Below are 16,593 nucleotides of genomic sequence, written 5' to 3' on the forward strand. Positions count from 1 at the left end.
AATTCTTAGACTCTCGCTTTGGAGTAGGGCCTAAAAAATCTCAATTGAAAAATTACCTACGTCAAAATGACGATGACGAGGACTAAGACCCCGTGGTGGTGTCCGTTCGTGGATTTAACCACATATTAACGACGAAATTGAGAAAATAGGAAAAAATTACCTTTCCCCAAGAGCAGTGCCTAAGCCGTTCCCATGAAAAATCTGCTCTAGTAGAAATGTCGGCAGCGGAACCAGGATTCCAACGGCACCTTCCGTTTCCCGATCTATCGCAAATTCACCGAAAAATTGAGAGAGAAGAAGAGACGGAGACGAAGTGGCTAGCCGCATGAGTTTTGCAGAGGGGGGGGGGGGGCAAATCTTCTTCTCCTTCTTCTTTCTTCTTCTTATCTTCTTTCTGTCAGATACTTTATATATATATATATATATATATATATATATATAATAATAATAAATTACTTATATATATCATTCTAATTAGTTTTTTTTTTTAAATCCAATGTAAAAATATTTAATTTAATAACTAATTATTTAATTTATCTTGATTTAATTTAATTTCTTTAATTATTATTATTATTATTATTATTATTATTATTATTATTATTCCCACGCCATTCCTTTTATTTATGTATTTGTTATTTTATTTATTTATTTTTTTCAAATTATTTTAATCCTTTTAAATTTCTGGGTTTTTACATTCTCCCCTCCTTAAAAAATTTCGTTCTCGAAATTTGTTACCCGATCTTTCATTCCCATAATTCCACGATTTACCATATCCCACACCATAATCTCAACGATACAATTATATACTTTAAATCCAATACACATCCAAGTTCTTCATATAAGGACCAGTCTCACGGCTAAAAAACATCACGATCGATGGATTTACCATGATTTTCAGAAACTTTCAAATGAATCAGAAAATCACAGAAATCCGCCAAGGGATTTCTGCTTCCAAGTTATAAGACAAAATCCTATACTTCCCTACACCATACCTACTTCTCAACACCTAACCTAACTCATCCATTTAGCATCCTTACTCTAACTGTTTCCTATATTCTGGTATAAATCATCTCTAACCTAATACTCTAACATTTCTATATCCAGGCGATGTGAAATTAATCACATTTTCGGCTGGACCTGTCTCTGATACCAAATGAAATGCCCCGAACCCTTAAACCCGGGTCCAGTGTGTTATACCTAATCATATCCTCATAAATCATATTCCATAACATACGTAGTGGAAAACATAATCATAATCTCCATATAACATCATACCAGAGTTTACTAATTCTAACTCCCAAAATAATTCAGTAATTTCACAATCATTCCTTACTCAATAGCCTTAAAACATAAAGGCATAAAACTTAAATATTTACATTCCCCAAAATTAACATAGAAATATACCATTTTCTTTTTCTATTTCCTAGTAATGCTATAAAAACCTCGAGCTCTCAAAGCTCGATCTCGAGGAAATCCTGAAAAAAAAAAAAAAAAAAAAGATAAATTCATATTCGGGTAAGACACATCTCAGTAAGGGAAGAAACCATATATTAAAACAGTGTGTGGCCAACATGAGTTTATTTATAACATAAGATTTAACATTTGAAAATCCTTAACATAATTTTCGAAATCATTCCCTGATCCTAATCAAACATATGCAAATGTTTAACCTACGAGATTACCCAAGAATAGGGGTGATTACCAGCCCATACAAGTAGCACTCCTCTGCTCTGATACATTTAGCAACCAGAAGGTCACGATTTAAGCATACCAGGGCACTTACCTTACTCAGTAAGCCCTCAAGTGTTAAACTGATCTCATACTCACGCATTCAACAATAGTTTACAGGCAAAGGCCCTAAGGATAGAGAAATCTACCCGCCTATACAAGTAGGTTCCCTCTGCCCTAATACGTTATGCGGCTACTGCCACATCTGTAGCTACCAGTGCACTCGCCTTACTCAGCAAGCCCTCAGGCGAAAGGTACGGCTCGCCCAATCATAACATGTTCTACGTACATACATACTTCTATTATCATAATACATCATTCTTTTCTGTCATTAAACATTCATGCACATTCATTCCTGTTCATAACTTAACATTGCATTTCGTTTCACTTTAAGTGACATTTTCTCATTTACATCATTTACCTTTGTCATTTCATTTCATTGTCATTTCATCGTCATTTCATTGCATAACATTTCATTTCATTACTTCGTACTATAGCTGGTCTTTAGCTATCATCAGTTAGTTTACGTAGAAACGTGCTAGATCTACTAACATAACTCCTTTTAGCTATCATCAGTTAGTCTATATGGAAGTGTGCTAGATCTGCTAACATGGCTGTCTTTCAGCTGTCTTACATTTACATGGTTGCATTTAACATACACAGACAACATTATCCATATCATATTTTATTTTCATTCCTTTACTTACTTAGCCTGCATCTCATACATTTAACATATATTTGCACAGAATTTCATGCTACACAATATAGTAATAAAATTCATACACTTTCTGTAAAATAAGCTAACCAATATTTAATATTTATATACTGAAAATACCTTTCATTTCTTACTAAATTATCCTGAAAATATTTCTCACTTTCATCAGTTCATTTTCGTATATACATATCTAATAAACAACTCTAAACTCGAAAAAAATATAATTTAAACATTTTTTTACCCATACCGAAACATATGCACGTACATATAACACAATTTATTTTTTCATTAAATTCATAAAAATTCTGATTTAATATATATTTTTCCTTACTTAGTTTCTTGAACTACGCCAACAGGGACTCCGAAAAATACCTATGGCTCTCACCCGGACCCTGAAATTAAATTTCTAATTCTAATAAATTATTCCTAAATAAAATATTATTTAAATATTTTCTAGGGCCATAATTCCTAAATAAATAATAATACCCTTAACTCTAGTCAAATTCTCAAATCTCACTCTCGCTTTGGAGTAGGGCCTAAAAAATCCTAATTGAAAAATTACCTATGTCAAAATGACGATGATGACAACTAGGACCCCGTGGTGGTGTCTGTTCGTCGATTTAACCACATATTAACGGTGAAATTGAGAAAATGGGAAAAAATTACTTTTCCCCAGGAGCAGTGCCTAAGTCGTTCCCATGAAAAATCTGCTCTAATAGAAATGTCGGCAGCGGAACCAGGATTCCAACGGCATCTTCCGTTTCCCGATCCATCGCAAATTCGCCGAGAAATTGAGAGAGAAGAAGAGACAGAGACGGAGTGGCTGGCCACAGGAGATTTGCAGGGGGGGTGCCAGATCTTCTTCTCCTTCTTCTTTCTTCTTCTTATCTTCTTTCTGTCAGATACTTTATATATATATATATATATATATATATATTATATATTATAATAACTTACTTATATATATCATTCTAATTAGTTTTTTTTTTAAATCCAATGTAAAAATATTTAATTTAATAACTAATTTTTAATTATTTAATTTATCTTAATTTAATTTAATTTAATTTCTTTAATTATTATTATTATTATTATTTTTCCAACGCCATTCCTTTTATTTATTTATTTCTTTTTTTTTTCCAAATTATTTTAATCCTTTTAAATTTCTGGGTCTTTACAGCCACTCTCCGTTTGCAGCTCCGTCATCACCAACTCCACTCACCCGACGAACCAACAAGACGTCGTCGCTGACGTCACCATAGTCGTCGCCAACCCCGCTAGTCGTCATTTCTATTTGTGCCTCCGTCACTAGCAACTCTAGCCTCCTCTTTTAGCCGTTCTAAGCAACCATGTCGTGTGCTCCAGCTACCCCACTGTCACCACCATCGCCGGAACCCATGTCGTCGATGTTCATAAACACAGATAATGTCGACCACCTTCCTGCAGATCTGAACCTCCAGTTCTTCCATCATCACTCCATCTCCCAGTCTCTTTAGTGACCCCTCTTTGACCATTTGCTTCCCCTCCAACGACCCAGCTCCGATAAACTTTGGTGAATTCCCTGGATTTGCATGTCACATGCACACTCACGCATGTGTTTCTTTTCTTTTTTGGCTTGTTTTTTTTTTTAATTATTTTACATATATATATATATATATATATGTCATTATTATTATTATTATTATTATTATTATTATTATTATATGCTTTTATCATCATGTAATATTAAGGTATATTGTTTCATATTGCTCATTATCATATATACTTATATGCCCTAAATATATTAGCTTATAAAAGGAAGTCAAAATCCAGCAATCATTACCCAATTCAAATGTTCTGGCAGGAGCAAGTAACTCTAACCTAATAATGAAGGAAGAGATCCACATTGGCGCCTTAAACCTCCGGAACGATCCACGCCCGCGTCATAATGATAGATCACCCCAAGGGTCAAACCTCGCTACTATAAAGAAAAGTAACGCAAACAAGCATTGGTGACTCACTTTTAACTCAATCTTACTATTGCATCCAACCTCTTCGAAGCGTTCCCTTACTTAGGCATCAGAGTGATCCCTCGGAGTACACCCTGAGTCCTCCAAGCCTGTTTTTTTTTTCATCCTTTTCAGGTCATCGAAATTCGGAGAGCAACGTCGTAGGTTATCACCATTTTTATACTACAACAGTTGGTGCCATCTATAGGAACCGGTTCTGAGAAGTGCTCATCTTGCTTCCGACCTCCAATTCTCAAATAATGACAACAACCCACGACTCAAGCTCTGGCCCCGCCACTGGTAAAGAATCACCCCAGTTCGTTCACTCCACGCCCGGAGATCGTTCGGGGGTCACCAAGGAGGAATTTCTCACCTTCCAAAGGAGAATGGAAGCCTCCCAGAAGAATATGGAGGATATGTTCAACCTACTCTTGCAGCAAAAGGGTCGAGAAGAACATGTCCCCCGCCAACAACATGTTAGCCCCAAATCACCTAAGAAAGCAGAGGACTCGAAGGAGAGTGAGAGAAAAACTAACCTCACTAAGAAGGTGGAAGACACGAACAATGTAAGAGTCAACGAGAAAATATCGAATGAATTAAAGGAGAGGATAAAAAAGATAGATCAAATCGAGAAAATGATGAAAGAGGGTCGAACCAACCTAGCAGAGCCTAGAGCGAACAAGCTGAATCCGAATTGGGAGGGACCATACCAAGTGGCGTCAGAAATCAAGCTAGGGACAAACACCTTAGAGGACTTAGGGGGAAGGGAGATAAAAAACACATGGCACTCATATATGTTGAAAAAGTACTACTCTTGAAATTTCATTGCTCAAAAGTTGTACAATAGAATTGCAATTCCATTACTCAGAAAGTTGTACGACAAGAATTTCAAAAGTACAATAACAATATTAATAAAACCACAAGCTGGTTTATTCAATCATTTGCTTTGCTTCCTTCTGCAAAATCTTCTTCCCTAGGCTCGTCCTCTTCATCCATCTCCTCCTCTGATACTAGGCTCTCTTTGCCATAGCCATGCAAACACACGCCAGTAAGGGAAAGACCAGGGTGCATCATCTTGACCTGCTCTCTGCACCTCCTAAAGCCTTCGCAAGAGGTCTTGGCAATGTCAAAGATGAACTTTTCGGAATCTTTGTACTATGACACCCGGCCCTAGCAGCATCATCAACAACAAGGGGAATCTCCTCGCCGCAGATCTTCTCTATTTCCTCTTAGAAGGCCCTCTCTTGGTGTTCTGCTGCAGCCCAAGCTTCGTGAAGTTCATTCTAAACAGCAACTTTCTTATCCTTGGCCTCCAAGGTTTGCCGCTACATCTCAGTTACCTTCTCATCCTAGGCCAGAACCATAGTTGCCATCTGTAAACCACACAAGGTTGGCAAGAATTAAAAGCAGCAAAAAAAAAATGATAGCAGGCCCTAAAGGTATCTGGTACGTAGTATGTCATATGGTCGCAAACAAGTGATCTGGAAGGGAACACTAGGCCGCCACAAGGTCTTCCACATGCACTGCCCGACGCAACGCAAGACTAGAAAGGGTTGGCTCGTGAAAGATGGCCCTGCTTAAAATAGCTAAATTAGGTGGATTTTTCGCATAAGGGGGCTCGTTCTCTACTACAAGAGTTTCCTCCCTCTGGGAAGAATCCCCTTGAAATTCCTTATTCTTATTCTTCTTGCTTCTACTCGATCTCTACTTCTTGGCATTGGCCATTAGGGCCTCATACTTGTTGAGGTCCATATCTACAAAAAGAAAAGAGGGATAAGGGTACAGATCACTACTGAGAAATATAAGTATACACACTATGAAATCAAGGTAAGGACGAGACTTGGGGAAACGTGGCTAAGCCCACACTGCACAAGGACGCGCACCTTGAGCAACTCCTTGTGAGGGACAATCTGCTGTCAACCAATGGCTCGTAGGTCTTTAAGGATAGCCTACTCAGAGGGAGATAGTGTGGGAGATATGTGACGCAGCCGAGCTAAAAGAAAAAAAAGGAAGAGGTAAGCAACATGCACTTACACATAGCTCATGCATACGCAATAAGTAAAGGAGGAAGGAAAGAACATCACCATCGAGAGGAGTAGACCAAGTTCGAGGTCATTGATAGTTTAACTCCCTAGATGTAAAAAAGTATCAAGACTTCCAATTATGAATGGAAGAGCTACCAGGGGTAAAGAGCTTATAGTTGAAAACATAGTTGAAGTAGTACAACTCCTTCTCTATAGAGGTACCATGGGTTGATGACCTCGCTAAAGGAGGAGGACAACGAAAGACACCAATGACAGGCAAGAGTTGGGAACACATTGTGATGGTGCTATGTTATAAAAACATAACACATTAGAAAAAGAGGGACTAAAATGTAGCCTAAGTCCTAAGTCGAGAAAGCTAGTATATAAACAGATTTCATTAAGACTAAGGTCAAGAGCAGACTCGGAGCTAGTAGGTAATCTAATGTTAATGTCAGAAGGGATAGCAAAAAAATGGCAAAACATTTTGCATATCTGAGGGAGAAAGATTACACTATGCACTCCTCACAGTAATTGGAGGCTTGGCTTTAGGCAATGAGGACTCCATGAGAAAATTAAGCTCAAGACAAACATGATAAACAACTTGCACTACCATACAAATTGGATCAATAGGGCAAAATTTTCACAAGAACATTGAAGAACATGAAGAACAAAGCAAAAAAAAACATACCATGCCAAACACAAGTAGAATAAAGAAACAAAGACAATGGAAGAAGGAGAGCGTACCTAGTAGAGGGAAGGGGCCCCTTGGTTGAGGCAAGGAACAAATGAACAAGCTCACATCCTTTATAGAGAAGCCCATGTGAATCCCCAAAAAAGTTAGCATTGCAAGAAGGCAGGAACTCATCAATTTGTGTGTGCGTCTCGAGGAAAAAAGATCAAATCCTTGTGCAAATGCTGACGTGGTGCTAATTCCAATTAATCTTGATTCTCCACAGGTATGACACAATTAAAAAAAAGTGACTCTTAAATTTTGTAGTGGCGGCGAACATAATGAATAAACACCAATGTCACATCAAAGCGGCCTAACTGGCAAGCACAGCTCGCGAGGCCAGAATGTTGCCCAATAAACAAGCATAGCTTATTAGGCAAAGCAGAATAGGCCCAATTGACGAGCACCACTTGTAAAACCATGCAATTTCCCAACAAATGAGCACAACTCATTAGGTAAAGAAGAATAGGCCCAATTGACAAGCACTGCTCGTGAGGCTAGAAGAATGCCCAACAAATGGGTACAACTCATTAGGCAAAGAAGGCTCAACTGATGAGCACCGCTCATAAGGCCACACAACTACCCAAAAAATAAGTACAACTCATTAGGAAAATAAGAATAGGTCCAACTGACGAGCACCGCTCGTGAGGCTAGAAGAATGCTCAACAAATGAGCACAACTCATTAGGCAAAGAAGACCTAACCAACGAGCACAACTCATGAGGCCACGCAACTACCCAACAAATGAGCACAACTCATTAGGCAAAGAAGAATAGGCCCAACCAACAAGCACTGCTCGTAAGCCCAACAAATGAGCACAGCTCATTAGGAAAATAAGACCCAACTAATGAGCATAGCTCGTGAAGCCACACAACCGCCCAACAAATGAGCACAACTCATTAGGCAAAGAATACCCAACTGACAAGTACAACTCGTGTGACCACGAAGAGCAGCTCGGTAGAAACAACTCGGCAAGAAATGCCATGACGAGTAGCTCGGTAGAAGCAGCTCAGTAAGAAATGTCAAGAAAAGTAGCTCAGAAGAAATATGTCAGCAATAAATGCCACGAAGAGCAGTGCGGCAAAAATAAATTGGAAAGAAATGTCACGACGAGCAGCTCGATAGAAAAAACTTGGCAAGAAATGCCACAACGAGCAACTCGGTATAAACAGCTCGACTAGAAATGCACAATGAGCAACTTGGCAAGAACAGCTCGGCAAGAAATGCCACGAAGAGCAGGTCAATAAAAACAACTCGGCAAGAAATGCCTTGAAGAGCAGCTCGACAAAAACAGTTCAGCAAGAAATGCCACGAAGAGCAGCTCGACAGAAATAGTTCGGTAAGAAATGCCACGATGAGCAGCTCGGTAGAAAAATCTTGGCAAGAAAAGCTACGAGGAGCAGCTCAGTAGAAACAATTCAGTAAGAAATTTCACGAAGAACAACTCGACAAAAGCAGTACGGCAAAGATAGCCTAATAATGACAGCTCAACAGCTCGGCAAAATGTTAGCATCAGCTCGGCAAAACTAATTCAGCCGAACCCCCTGACATTGGCTCGGCAAAACCAACTTAGTCAAACATCGGCTCGGAAAAACTAACTCAACGAAATCCCCTCGTAACATCGGCTCGATAAAATGCAACCTGACACGCAAATCGGCTCAATGGAGCCGAACGGGAATCCAATCGACTTGGACTAGCCGACCTAAAAAAAAAGACATAACACTAGATTGAAATTTCAAGAAAAAGTTCCTAAAATTCGAAACTAGGGGGGAATAACTGATATGCCCTAAATATATCATCTTATAAAAGGAAGTCAAAACCCTGCAATCATTACCCAAGTCAAATGTTCTGGCAATAGTAATTAGCTCTAACCTATTAATGAAAGGAGAGATTCACGTTGGCGCCTTAAACCTCCGAAGCGATCCATGCCCCCGTGTCATAATGATGGATCACCCCAAGGGTCAAACCTCACCACTATAAAGAAGGGTAATGCAAACAAGCATGAGTGACTCACTCTTAACCCAATCTTACTGTTACATTCAACATCTTCGAAGCGTTCCCTTACTTAGGCATCAGAGTGATCCTACCTCAAGTCCTCCAAGTCTGCTTTATTTTCATCCTTTTCAGGTCATCGGAAGTCGAAGAGCAACATCGTAGGCCATCACCATTTTTATCCCGCAACATATACATATTTATATTTATTATGGTTTGTTATTGTGCATGTTTAAATGATGTTATTATTTATATGTATATAGTAAATAATGTGATTATTGTCAGGTTTTATTATTGTAATATTTGTTTTGATGTTTAATATCCATGCTATATTTTTTTTGTTATTATTGTTGTATCTTAATTAACATTCATGTTGTAGGATCTCTAATGCTATAATATTCAGTTCAAATGTTGATATTCATGTTTACATTTTTGTTGCATTTATTACTGAATGATTATTATTATTGTGGAATTTTTATCGTTTTAATATTCAAAGTTTGAATTTTTGTTGTTATTATTGTTAATGTTCACATTGTAGGGTTTTTATTGTGGCTGTATTTATATTCATGTTTAGATTTTTATGGTATATATGTTAAATGATTAATATTATTTTTGTATAATTTTTTTGGATATTATTTTATTATATTAGTATTTTGGTATTAGCATTTTAATAATATTGTATATTTATTATTTTGGAAATATTGTATTACATATTTAATAGCCTAGGGTTTTCTTGATATTATACATATAGTAAATTAATATTTTTAGCTATATGTATATTATATATATTACATATTTAGTATTTTCATATTTTTGTAATATTGTATCACATATTTAGTGACTTAATGCTTAATTGATATTATATATTTAGTATGTTAGTATTTTAGTCGCATATTTAGTATATTAATATATCTAGTATCTTAATGTATTTATTATTAACTATTTTTAGTATATTAATATATTTAGTATTAACTATTTTTAGTATATTAATGTATTAACCATTCTTAGAATATGAATATATCTAGTATTATTTATTTCTAGTATCTTAATATATTTAGTATTAACTGTTTTTAGTATATTAATATATTTAGTATCTTAATATATTTTGTATTAACTATTTTTAGTACATTAATATATATAGTATTACTTATTTTCAAATGTTTAGTATTACGTATGATTAGTATGTTAATATTGTATTATTTATTATAGTACTTTTCAGTATATATAGAATCATGTATTTTATTATGGTTAATATTTTTTTAGTATTTTAGTATGTATATCATTACTTATTAGGGTATTAATATTTATCATTATTATTATTTTGGTTTATATCATATGTTGTGTTATTTTTAGTATTATGTGTTTGTATTAACTTAATTATTATTTTATTATTTTTTATTATTAAATATATTCTCGATTTTATCTCTATGATTGCAACAAAGGGTATGAGGTTTTCAAGTTTCGTGTACCCCGATTCTGAGGGAATATATATATATTATATGTAAATATTTGTGTGGTTCGTTCATGTACATTTGCATTCTACAAACTCACAAAAGGAGTAATATAAAAGGTTTTTCGAATTTACTTTGAGATAATTTTCTAATTAATTAGATACTATTCGTAAGAACGGGCATGTAGGGGATGCTCATACGTTCCCCTCGTGTAACCGAACTCCCGATCTTTGTTTTGGTAACGCAAACCGATTCTACCCTTAATGGGGTAGTAATCAAGTGTCCTAACCACACTAAAAGGTTAGTGGTGATTTCATTCCTATTTTTCACGAAAATCAAAATAACCATATATTTTTCGTTCACCTCATTCCATTTGGGACGTTGCGACATAGAAATATTGGTTAATTATCTAAGTTGATTAACCACTTTTTCTACATACAATCAAACTTTCAAAACCTTCTTTATTTAACAAAGACTATTTTTTTTTTTTTTAAAGAAGGTTTTCTTTCTATTTTCCAAAAATATAGAAGGGAGGAAACTTTGTTTTGTCCTTGGAGAAATCATGCATCATTCCACAAGTTCGTAACCACAAAAATGATTATAAGTACAACCAAAAATGATTATAAGTACAACCAAACTATATAAGGTGAATTTAGCAAATAAGGTAGTAGAAGAAGACCTTAAAAAGAAATGTCAATCACATATAAGGTCGATGATCAATGACTCATCATGCTTAAGTGGCAAGTTAAGCTTTAAGGACTTATGTAACGACCTGAATAATAATGAGATTTAAATAATAAGAAGGAAGGGAAATGGAAATCGGAAACAGAAGGAGGCAGTCGAAGTCGTCGACAAACGCAAAGCGTACGCCGACGACATTACATTTTGGAAAGAAAAAAAACAAAACGGGGATCATTAGTGCTTCGTCGATGAATCCCCTGTATTCGTTGACGAAGGTTTAAGAAAATTCATCGACGAAGACTGAATTTCGTCGACAAAGAAATACCGAGAGGCGTTTTGAGCCGACTGAATTTCGTTGACGAAATTACTGAAGGATTCGTCGACGAATGACGTGGCTCATCGACGAAATCCCCTGCCTATAAATAGAAAAATCCAGATTTTATCTTCGCTATTAAGCAAGTTTCCTTCTCTCTCTCTCCTCTTCGGTTCTCCCTATTTCTTTCGTCGATTTCGGGCCAAATTTACCCCGGATCGATAATTCGAAGTCACCACGATGCTCCTGGGGAAGTTCTCTCCAAATCTGCTGGAGCGGATCGTTGGTGAAAGTTAGGTGGAAACCATCCCAAATCCAGGATAAGGCTTTTTACTCAATATTTAGATTTGTAATAGTTGAGAAAAGTGTTATACACTTAGAATTACTGAACTTTAATACTGGGAGTTTTCATTTCCAGGGGTGTTGAATTGGGAACGTAGGCAATCATCCCTAAGTTGAGGTAAGGTTTTTAAGCCAAATTTGACTTAGTGGTAGTTATAGAAAATTATGTACGTACGAAAAAACTGAACTTTAATACTGAGGGTTTTCATTTTCAGGGTGTTGAGTTAGGAACCCTGCGGGTGTGGGGCAGTTTTATTAGGGGCTTTCTAGGAATCAGGTTAGGGGATACACTAAACTAGTGCATTTTGAGAAAATGTATGTATATATATGTATCATTTTGTTTCAAGAAAATAAATATATTTATATATATGATTTATGTTTTGGAGAATATTGTTAAAATGATGGTATATTGAATATGTGAAAAACCTATTCGTGTGGCATGAGTATAAATGATATGAAATACTGCTTTTTGGGAATGTGAATGATATGAATTTTTATGATGGAAAAACCAGCGTACGGGCCGAGATTTTTATGATATGTTTGCTGGCGTACGGGCCGTGCTATGTAATGTGATTTGCCAGCGTACGGGCTGTGCTATGTTTGCCGACGTACGGGCCGTGCTATGTGACTGTGATTTGCCAACATATGGGCTGTACTATGTTTTGCCGGCGTACAGGCCGAGCTATGATAAAATGTGTAATACTGGCATACAGGCCGATGATTTTCATGATACATGTATATATGAAAAATGATATGATTGATGTGAAAATAAATGATATGAGATATGTGACGCCCCGACCCACCAAGTGGGGCCCAAGTGCCACGTGTTCCAATTACCTGTATCTGATACCATAATTAACATACACGCAGCGGTACATGAATAAATAACCTCAAATAAATACTAGAGTTCTATATAACAACCAAAAACCAACACTACAATATCCAAATATCTGTATCTACAACCAGCATTTAAAACGTAATTTTGTACAAATATATCTATACATATATCAGTATCTCACAATACCTCAAAAAGAAACTATCACAAACAATCCCAGCCTAGGCCTTCAAACCCGGTCTCCAGAAGAACCTGAAAATTTGTTAAACCACTAGGGTGAGATACTTCTCAGTAAGGGTGGAATAAATTATAACAGTGTGTGACAAATGAGTTTTAATATTTATATCTCAAAATAAACTGCTTCTCATATAACATCAATAACAACTGAGAAAATGTACCATTTATAACATTCCTGACATCCAATATCACACACACATTCAATATGCACAAGTACATAATTTTTATGCAGGCGAAAGTCTCCAAGGATAAGGAAGATTACCCGCCCATACAAGTAGCTTCCCTCTACTCTGGTACTAAAAACTACCTACCAGAGCACTCATCTTACTCAGTAAGCCTTTAGGTGAAGTATTACCTCGCCGCCAGTACACACATATTTATTATTTTAAAGGCGAAGGTTTCCGAGGATCGAGATGTTTACCCGCCCATACAAGTAGCATCCCTTTGCACTGATACCAAGAAACTACCTAGCAGAGCACTTGCCTTTCTCAGCAAGCCCCTGGTGGTATATTTACCTTGCCGCATGCACACACATGCATTCACAATATGCTATGCCATTATTTTTATGCTATAATTAAATTCACATGCGCACAACACATCCACACAGGAATCATGCATCTCATACTTCATCTTCCAATGTCCTTAGTACGTGGCCCACACAGAGCAACTGCGTACATGTCAGTACGTGGCCCACATAGGCACCTACGTACTTCTTATCTATACGTGGCCCACACAGGTACCACTAACCACATAGGGTACATAACATGGCCCACACAGGCGCCATTATCCACACAGGATATAACGTGACCCACACAGGCACCACTACCCACACAGGGTATATAACATGGCTCACACAGACGCCATTATCTACACAAGATATAATGTGGCCCACACAGGCACCACTACCCACACAGGGTATATAACATTGCCCACACAGGCGCCATTATTCACCAGTATTCAATCCCCATGACCTACCCGTCATACATCAGTAAAACAAGCTCCTCGACCTGTCAATGTCCTACCCCATATAAATGACAAGATGACAAGCTCCTCAACCTGCCAACGTCGTATCATGATTTACATCTAGGCAATATAACAACCTTCTCCTACCAACGTTATATTGAAATGCATACGAATAACCATACCAGTTAGTTCACACAGACGCATTAATGCATTTTCACACAGGAATTCAACAAGTCAATTCATTTCCCACACAGTATCCCCACAAATCAATACATTTCCACACATGAGTCAAACATAACAACGCATTCATCATGCCATAATCATTTCAAACACCCTCACATGCAAACCCAAATACCACAGTAATTCATATTCAATTTATTAGGAAAAATTACTCCCATGTCACACGAATTTCATATCATAAACAATTATCCCAAATATAACCTTAAACCAAATAATCATTTTTTTTTCCAGTAATCAGACTATTCTGAAAATCATATAGATAAATAATAAATTTCGTATGCTCATAAATAATTGGTTCACTTTAATAAAATACTGATATAATTTTATTCCCCCTTACCTGATTCCCTGAATTATGCTTGTAGGGCTCCCAAACTTATACCCGCGACGCTAACCCGAACCCTGATTCAATCAAATCAACCTCAATAAAATATTATTTTAATATTTCCTAATTTATAATAATTAAATACCAATTAATTTCTAAATAACCTATTTATCCTAATTTTGGGTTATTTCTACAATACCCCACGAGAATTTCACTCCGCTAGACTTTTAGAGAATCATCCCTAGATTTTCGTGGTGGTGTCCGATCGTCCATTTGGCTTAAAATTTAGGAAAAATTGAGATAAGAATGAGAATTTGGCTTATCCCACGAGATATGCTCATGTCACTCCTACGACAAATCCAGTTAGGTAGATATGTTGGTGACGAAGAATGGAGTTCGATGGTATCTTCAGATTTTCAATTGGACGAGAATCGACCGCGAAATCATAGAAAGAAGAGGAGTGGAGAGTGAGAGAATATATTTAATTTTTTCTTTCTCTTTCTTTCTTTCCTTCTGTTTTGTTCTGTGCGCGTGAATTTTTTTTCCTCTTCCTTCCTTCTGTTTTGTTCCAGCAGAAAACTTAAACACTAAGTTTTCTTTTTCTTTTTCTTTTTTTTTTCTTTCCTTTATCCTTTCTTTAACCTTATCATATACTTATATATATATATATATATATATATATATATAATTAAATATACATATATATATATATCCACAATCCTCAAATTTCTTAATTTAATTAATTTTCTTAATAATAATTAATTAATTAATAATCATATTTTTTTAATTAATAATTTTTTTATTATTTATTTATTTATTTATTTTTTTGGGTCGTTACAAGATATCTATGTATCACAGTTGTAGTATATGTTATATGATATCAGAACTTGGTTGACTTGGTCTAGGCTAGCATTTGCACGGTACCGTTACTGTGTGTCCATGGTCTTCGTGATCATGATATTTATGTTAACACCGCTATACGGAGAGGTGTGAGATTAGATAGTCGATGTGGTTATTAAAGAAGTGTGCTGTGATCGCCCTTGGTGTATGGACCAGGTCTAGCAGACCCATCGGACCTACAGACTACTGTTTGATTTGACAGTGGTCGATCAACCATTGTCAGGTCCCGCCTTTGGGCCACACAACCCAGTCATGTGGGGGTAATACATGACAACATCCAACTAACCTACCAGGAATATTTTTATGTTATTATTTTTATGATATGAGATGAGATATGCTTATGAAATGCAGTATGTTCTGTCATATTTTGATATACATATGTTTTCCTAGATTTGATAAACAGTACTGAATATGTTATACATGATATATGTAGAACACAAAATACTCATGTTGTTACATACTAGTATTAGTTTATTTTCCTTACTGAGAGGTGTCTCACCCCTATAACTTATAAACTTTTTTAGGAGCCTCAGATAGGAGAGCGGGAAAAGCCTTGCTGAGCTAGTGTTGTATATCTACCCTTTTTGAAGGGTAAGTTTCTTTTTGTAGGGATAGATAGATTTTGTTGAAAATGTCCCTAGATTTATTTTGGGATGTATATATAGAAATACTGTGGACTATAGCAATTCTGGTATATTGTAATATATGGTATTGAGATGTACATTATTATATATTTTCTGCTGCTAGAACTTCTGCTGTATGTTCTGATATATCCCTGGTACCCACGGGTCTAGGCGGATTGTAACCTGCTGAACTGGAATATGTGAAATGTGCTATTGATATTATCAATAAAAAAAAAAGTAGAAAAATGGGCAGGTCGTGACAACTTATTCGTTTTACCTATTAAGTTGAGACTCATCAAGTAGAGGATACAAGTTGCAATTGGGAAACGAAGTAATGAGGAACAACATATAAGGGACTTTAATAGGCTTCTTTTGTCACCAATGATACAACTCCTCAACTAGTTTTAGCTTTAATTGGAAGTTTCTTTGTAGCTAGTTTGGAAAGAGCTGAGGTGATTCAAATATTCAATGGAAACAAAAGGATTGAGTTATTTAGCTTTAAGTAATAAAAAG

The 16,593-nt window shown here is 36.2% G+C and overlaps 1 protein-coding gene across 1 annotated transcript in view; it reads right to left on the minus strand.

Annotated features, from left to right (window-relative positions):
• Positions 1–3,728, minus strand: part of LOC131160967 (aspartyl protease family protein At5g10770-like) — a 52,687-nt gene extending 48,959 nt beyond the window's left edge. Inside the window, exon 1 of the mRNA XM_058116835.1 lies at positions 3,619–3,728. Coding sequence (XP_057972818.1) covers positions 3,619–3,728 — 110 coding nt within the window. The remainder of the gene's footprint in view (positions 1–3,618) is intronic.
• Between the last annotated feature and the right edge of the window lie 12,865 nt (positions 3,729–16,593).

The sequence above is a fragment of the Malania oleifera genome, chromosome 7 (assembly GCF_029873635.1).
Source record: "Malania oleifera isolate guangnan ecotype guangnan chromosome 7, ASM2987363v1, whole genome shotgun sequence".
NCBI lineage: Eukaryota > Viridiplantae > Streptophyta > Magnoliopsida > Santalales > Ximeniaceae > Malania > Malania oleifera.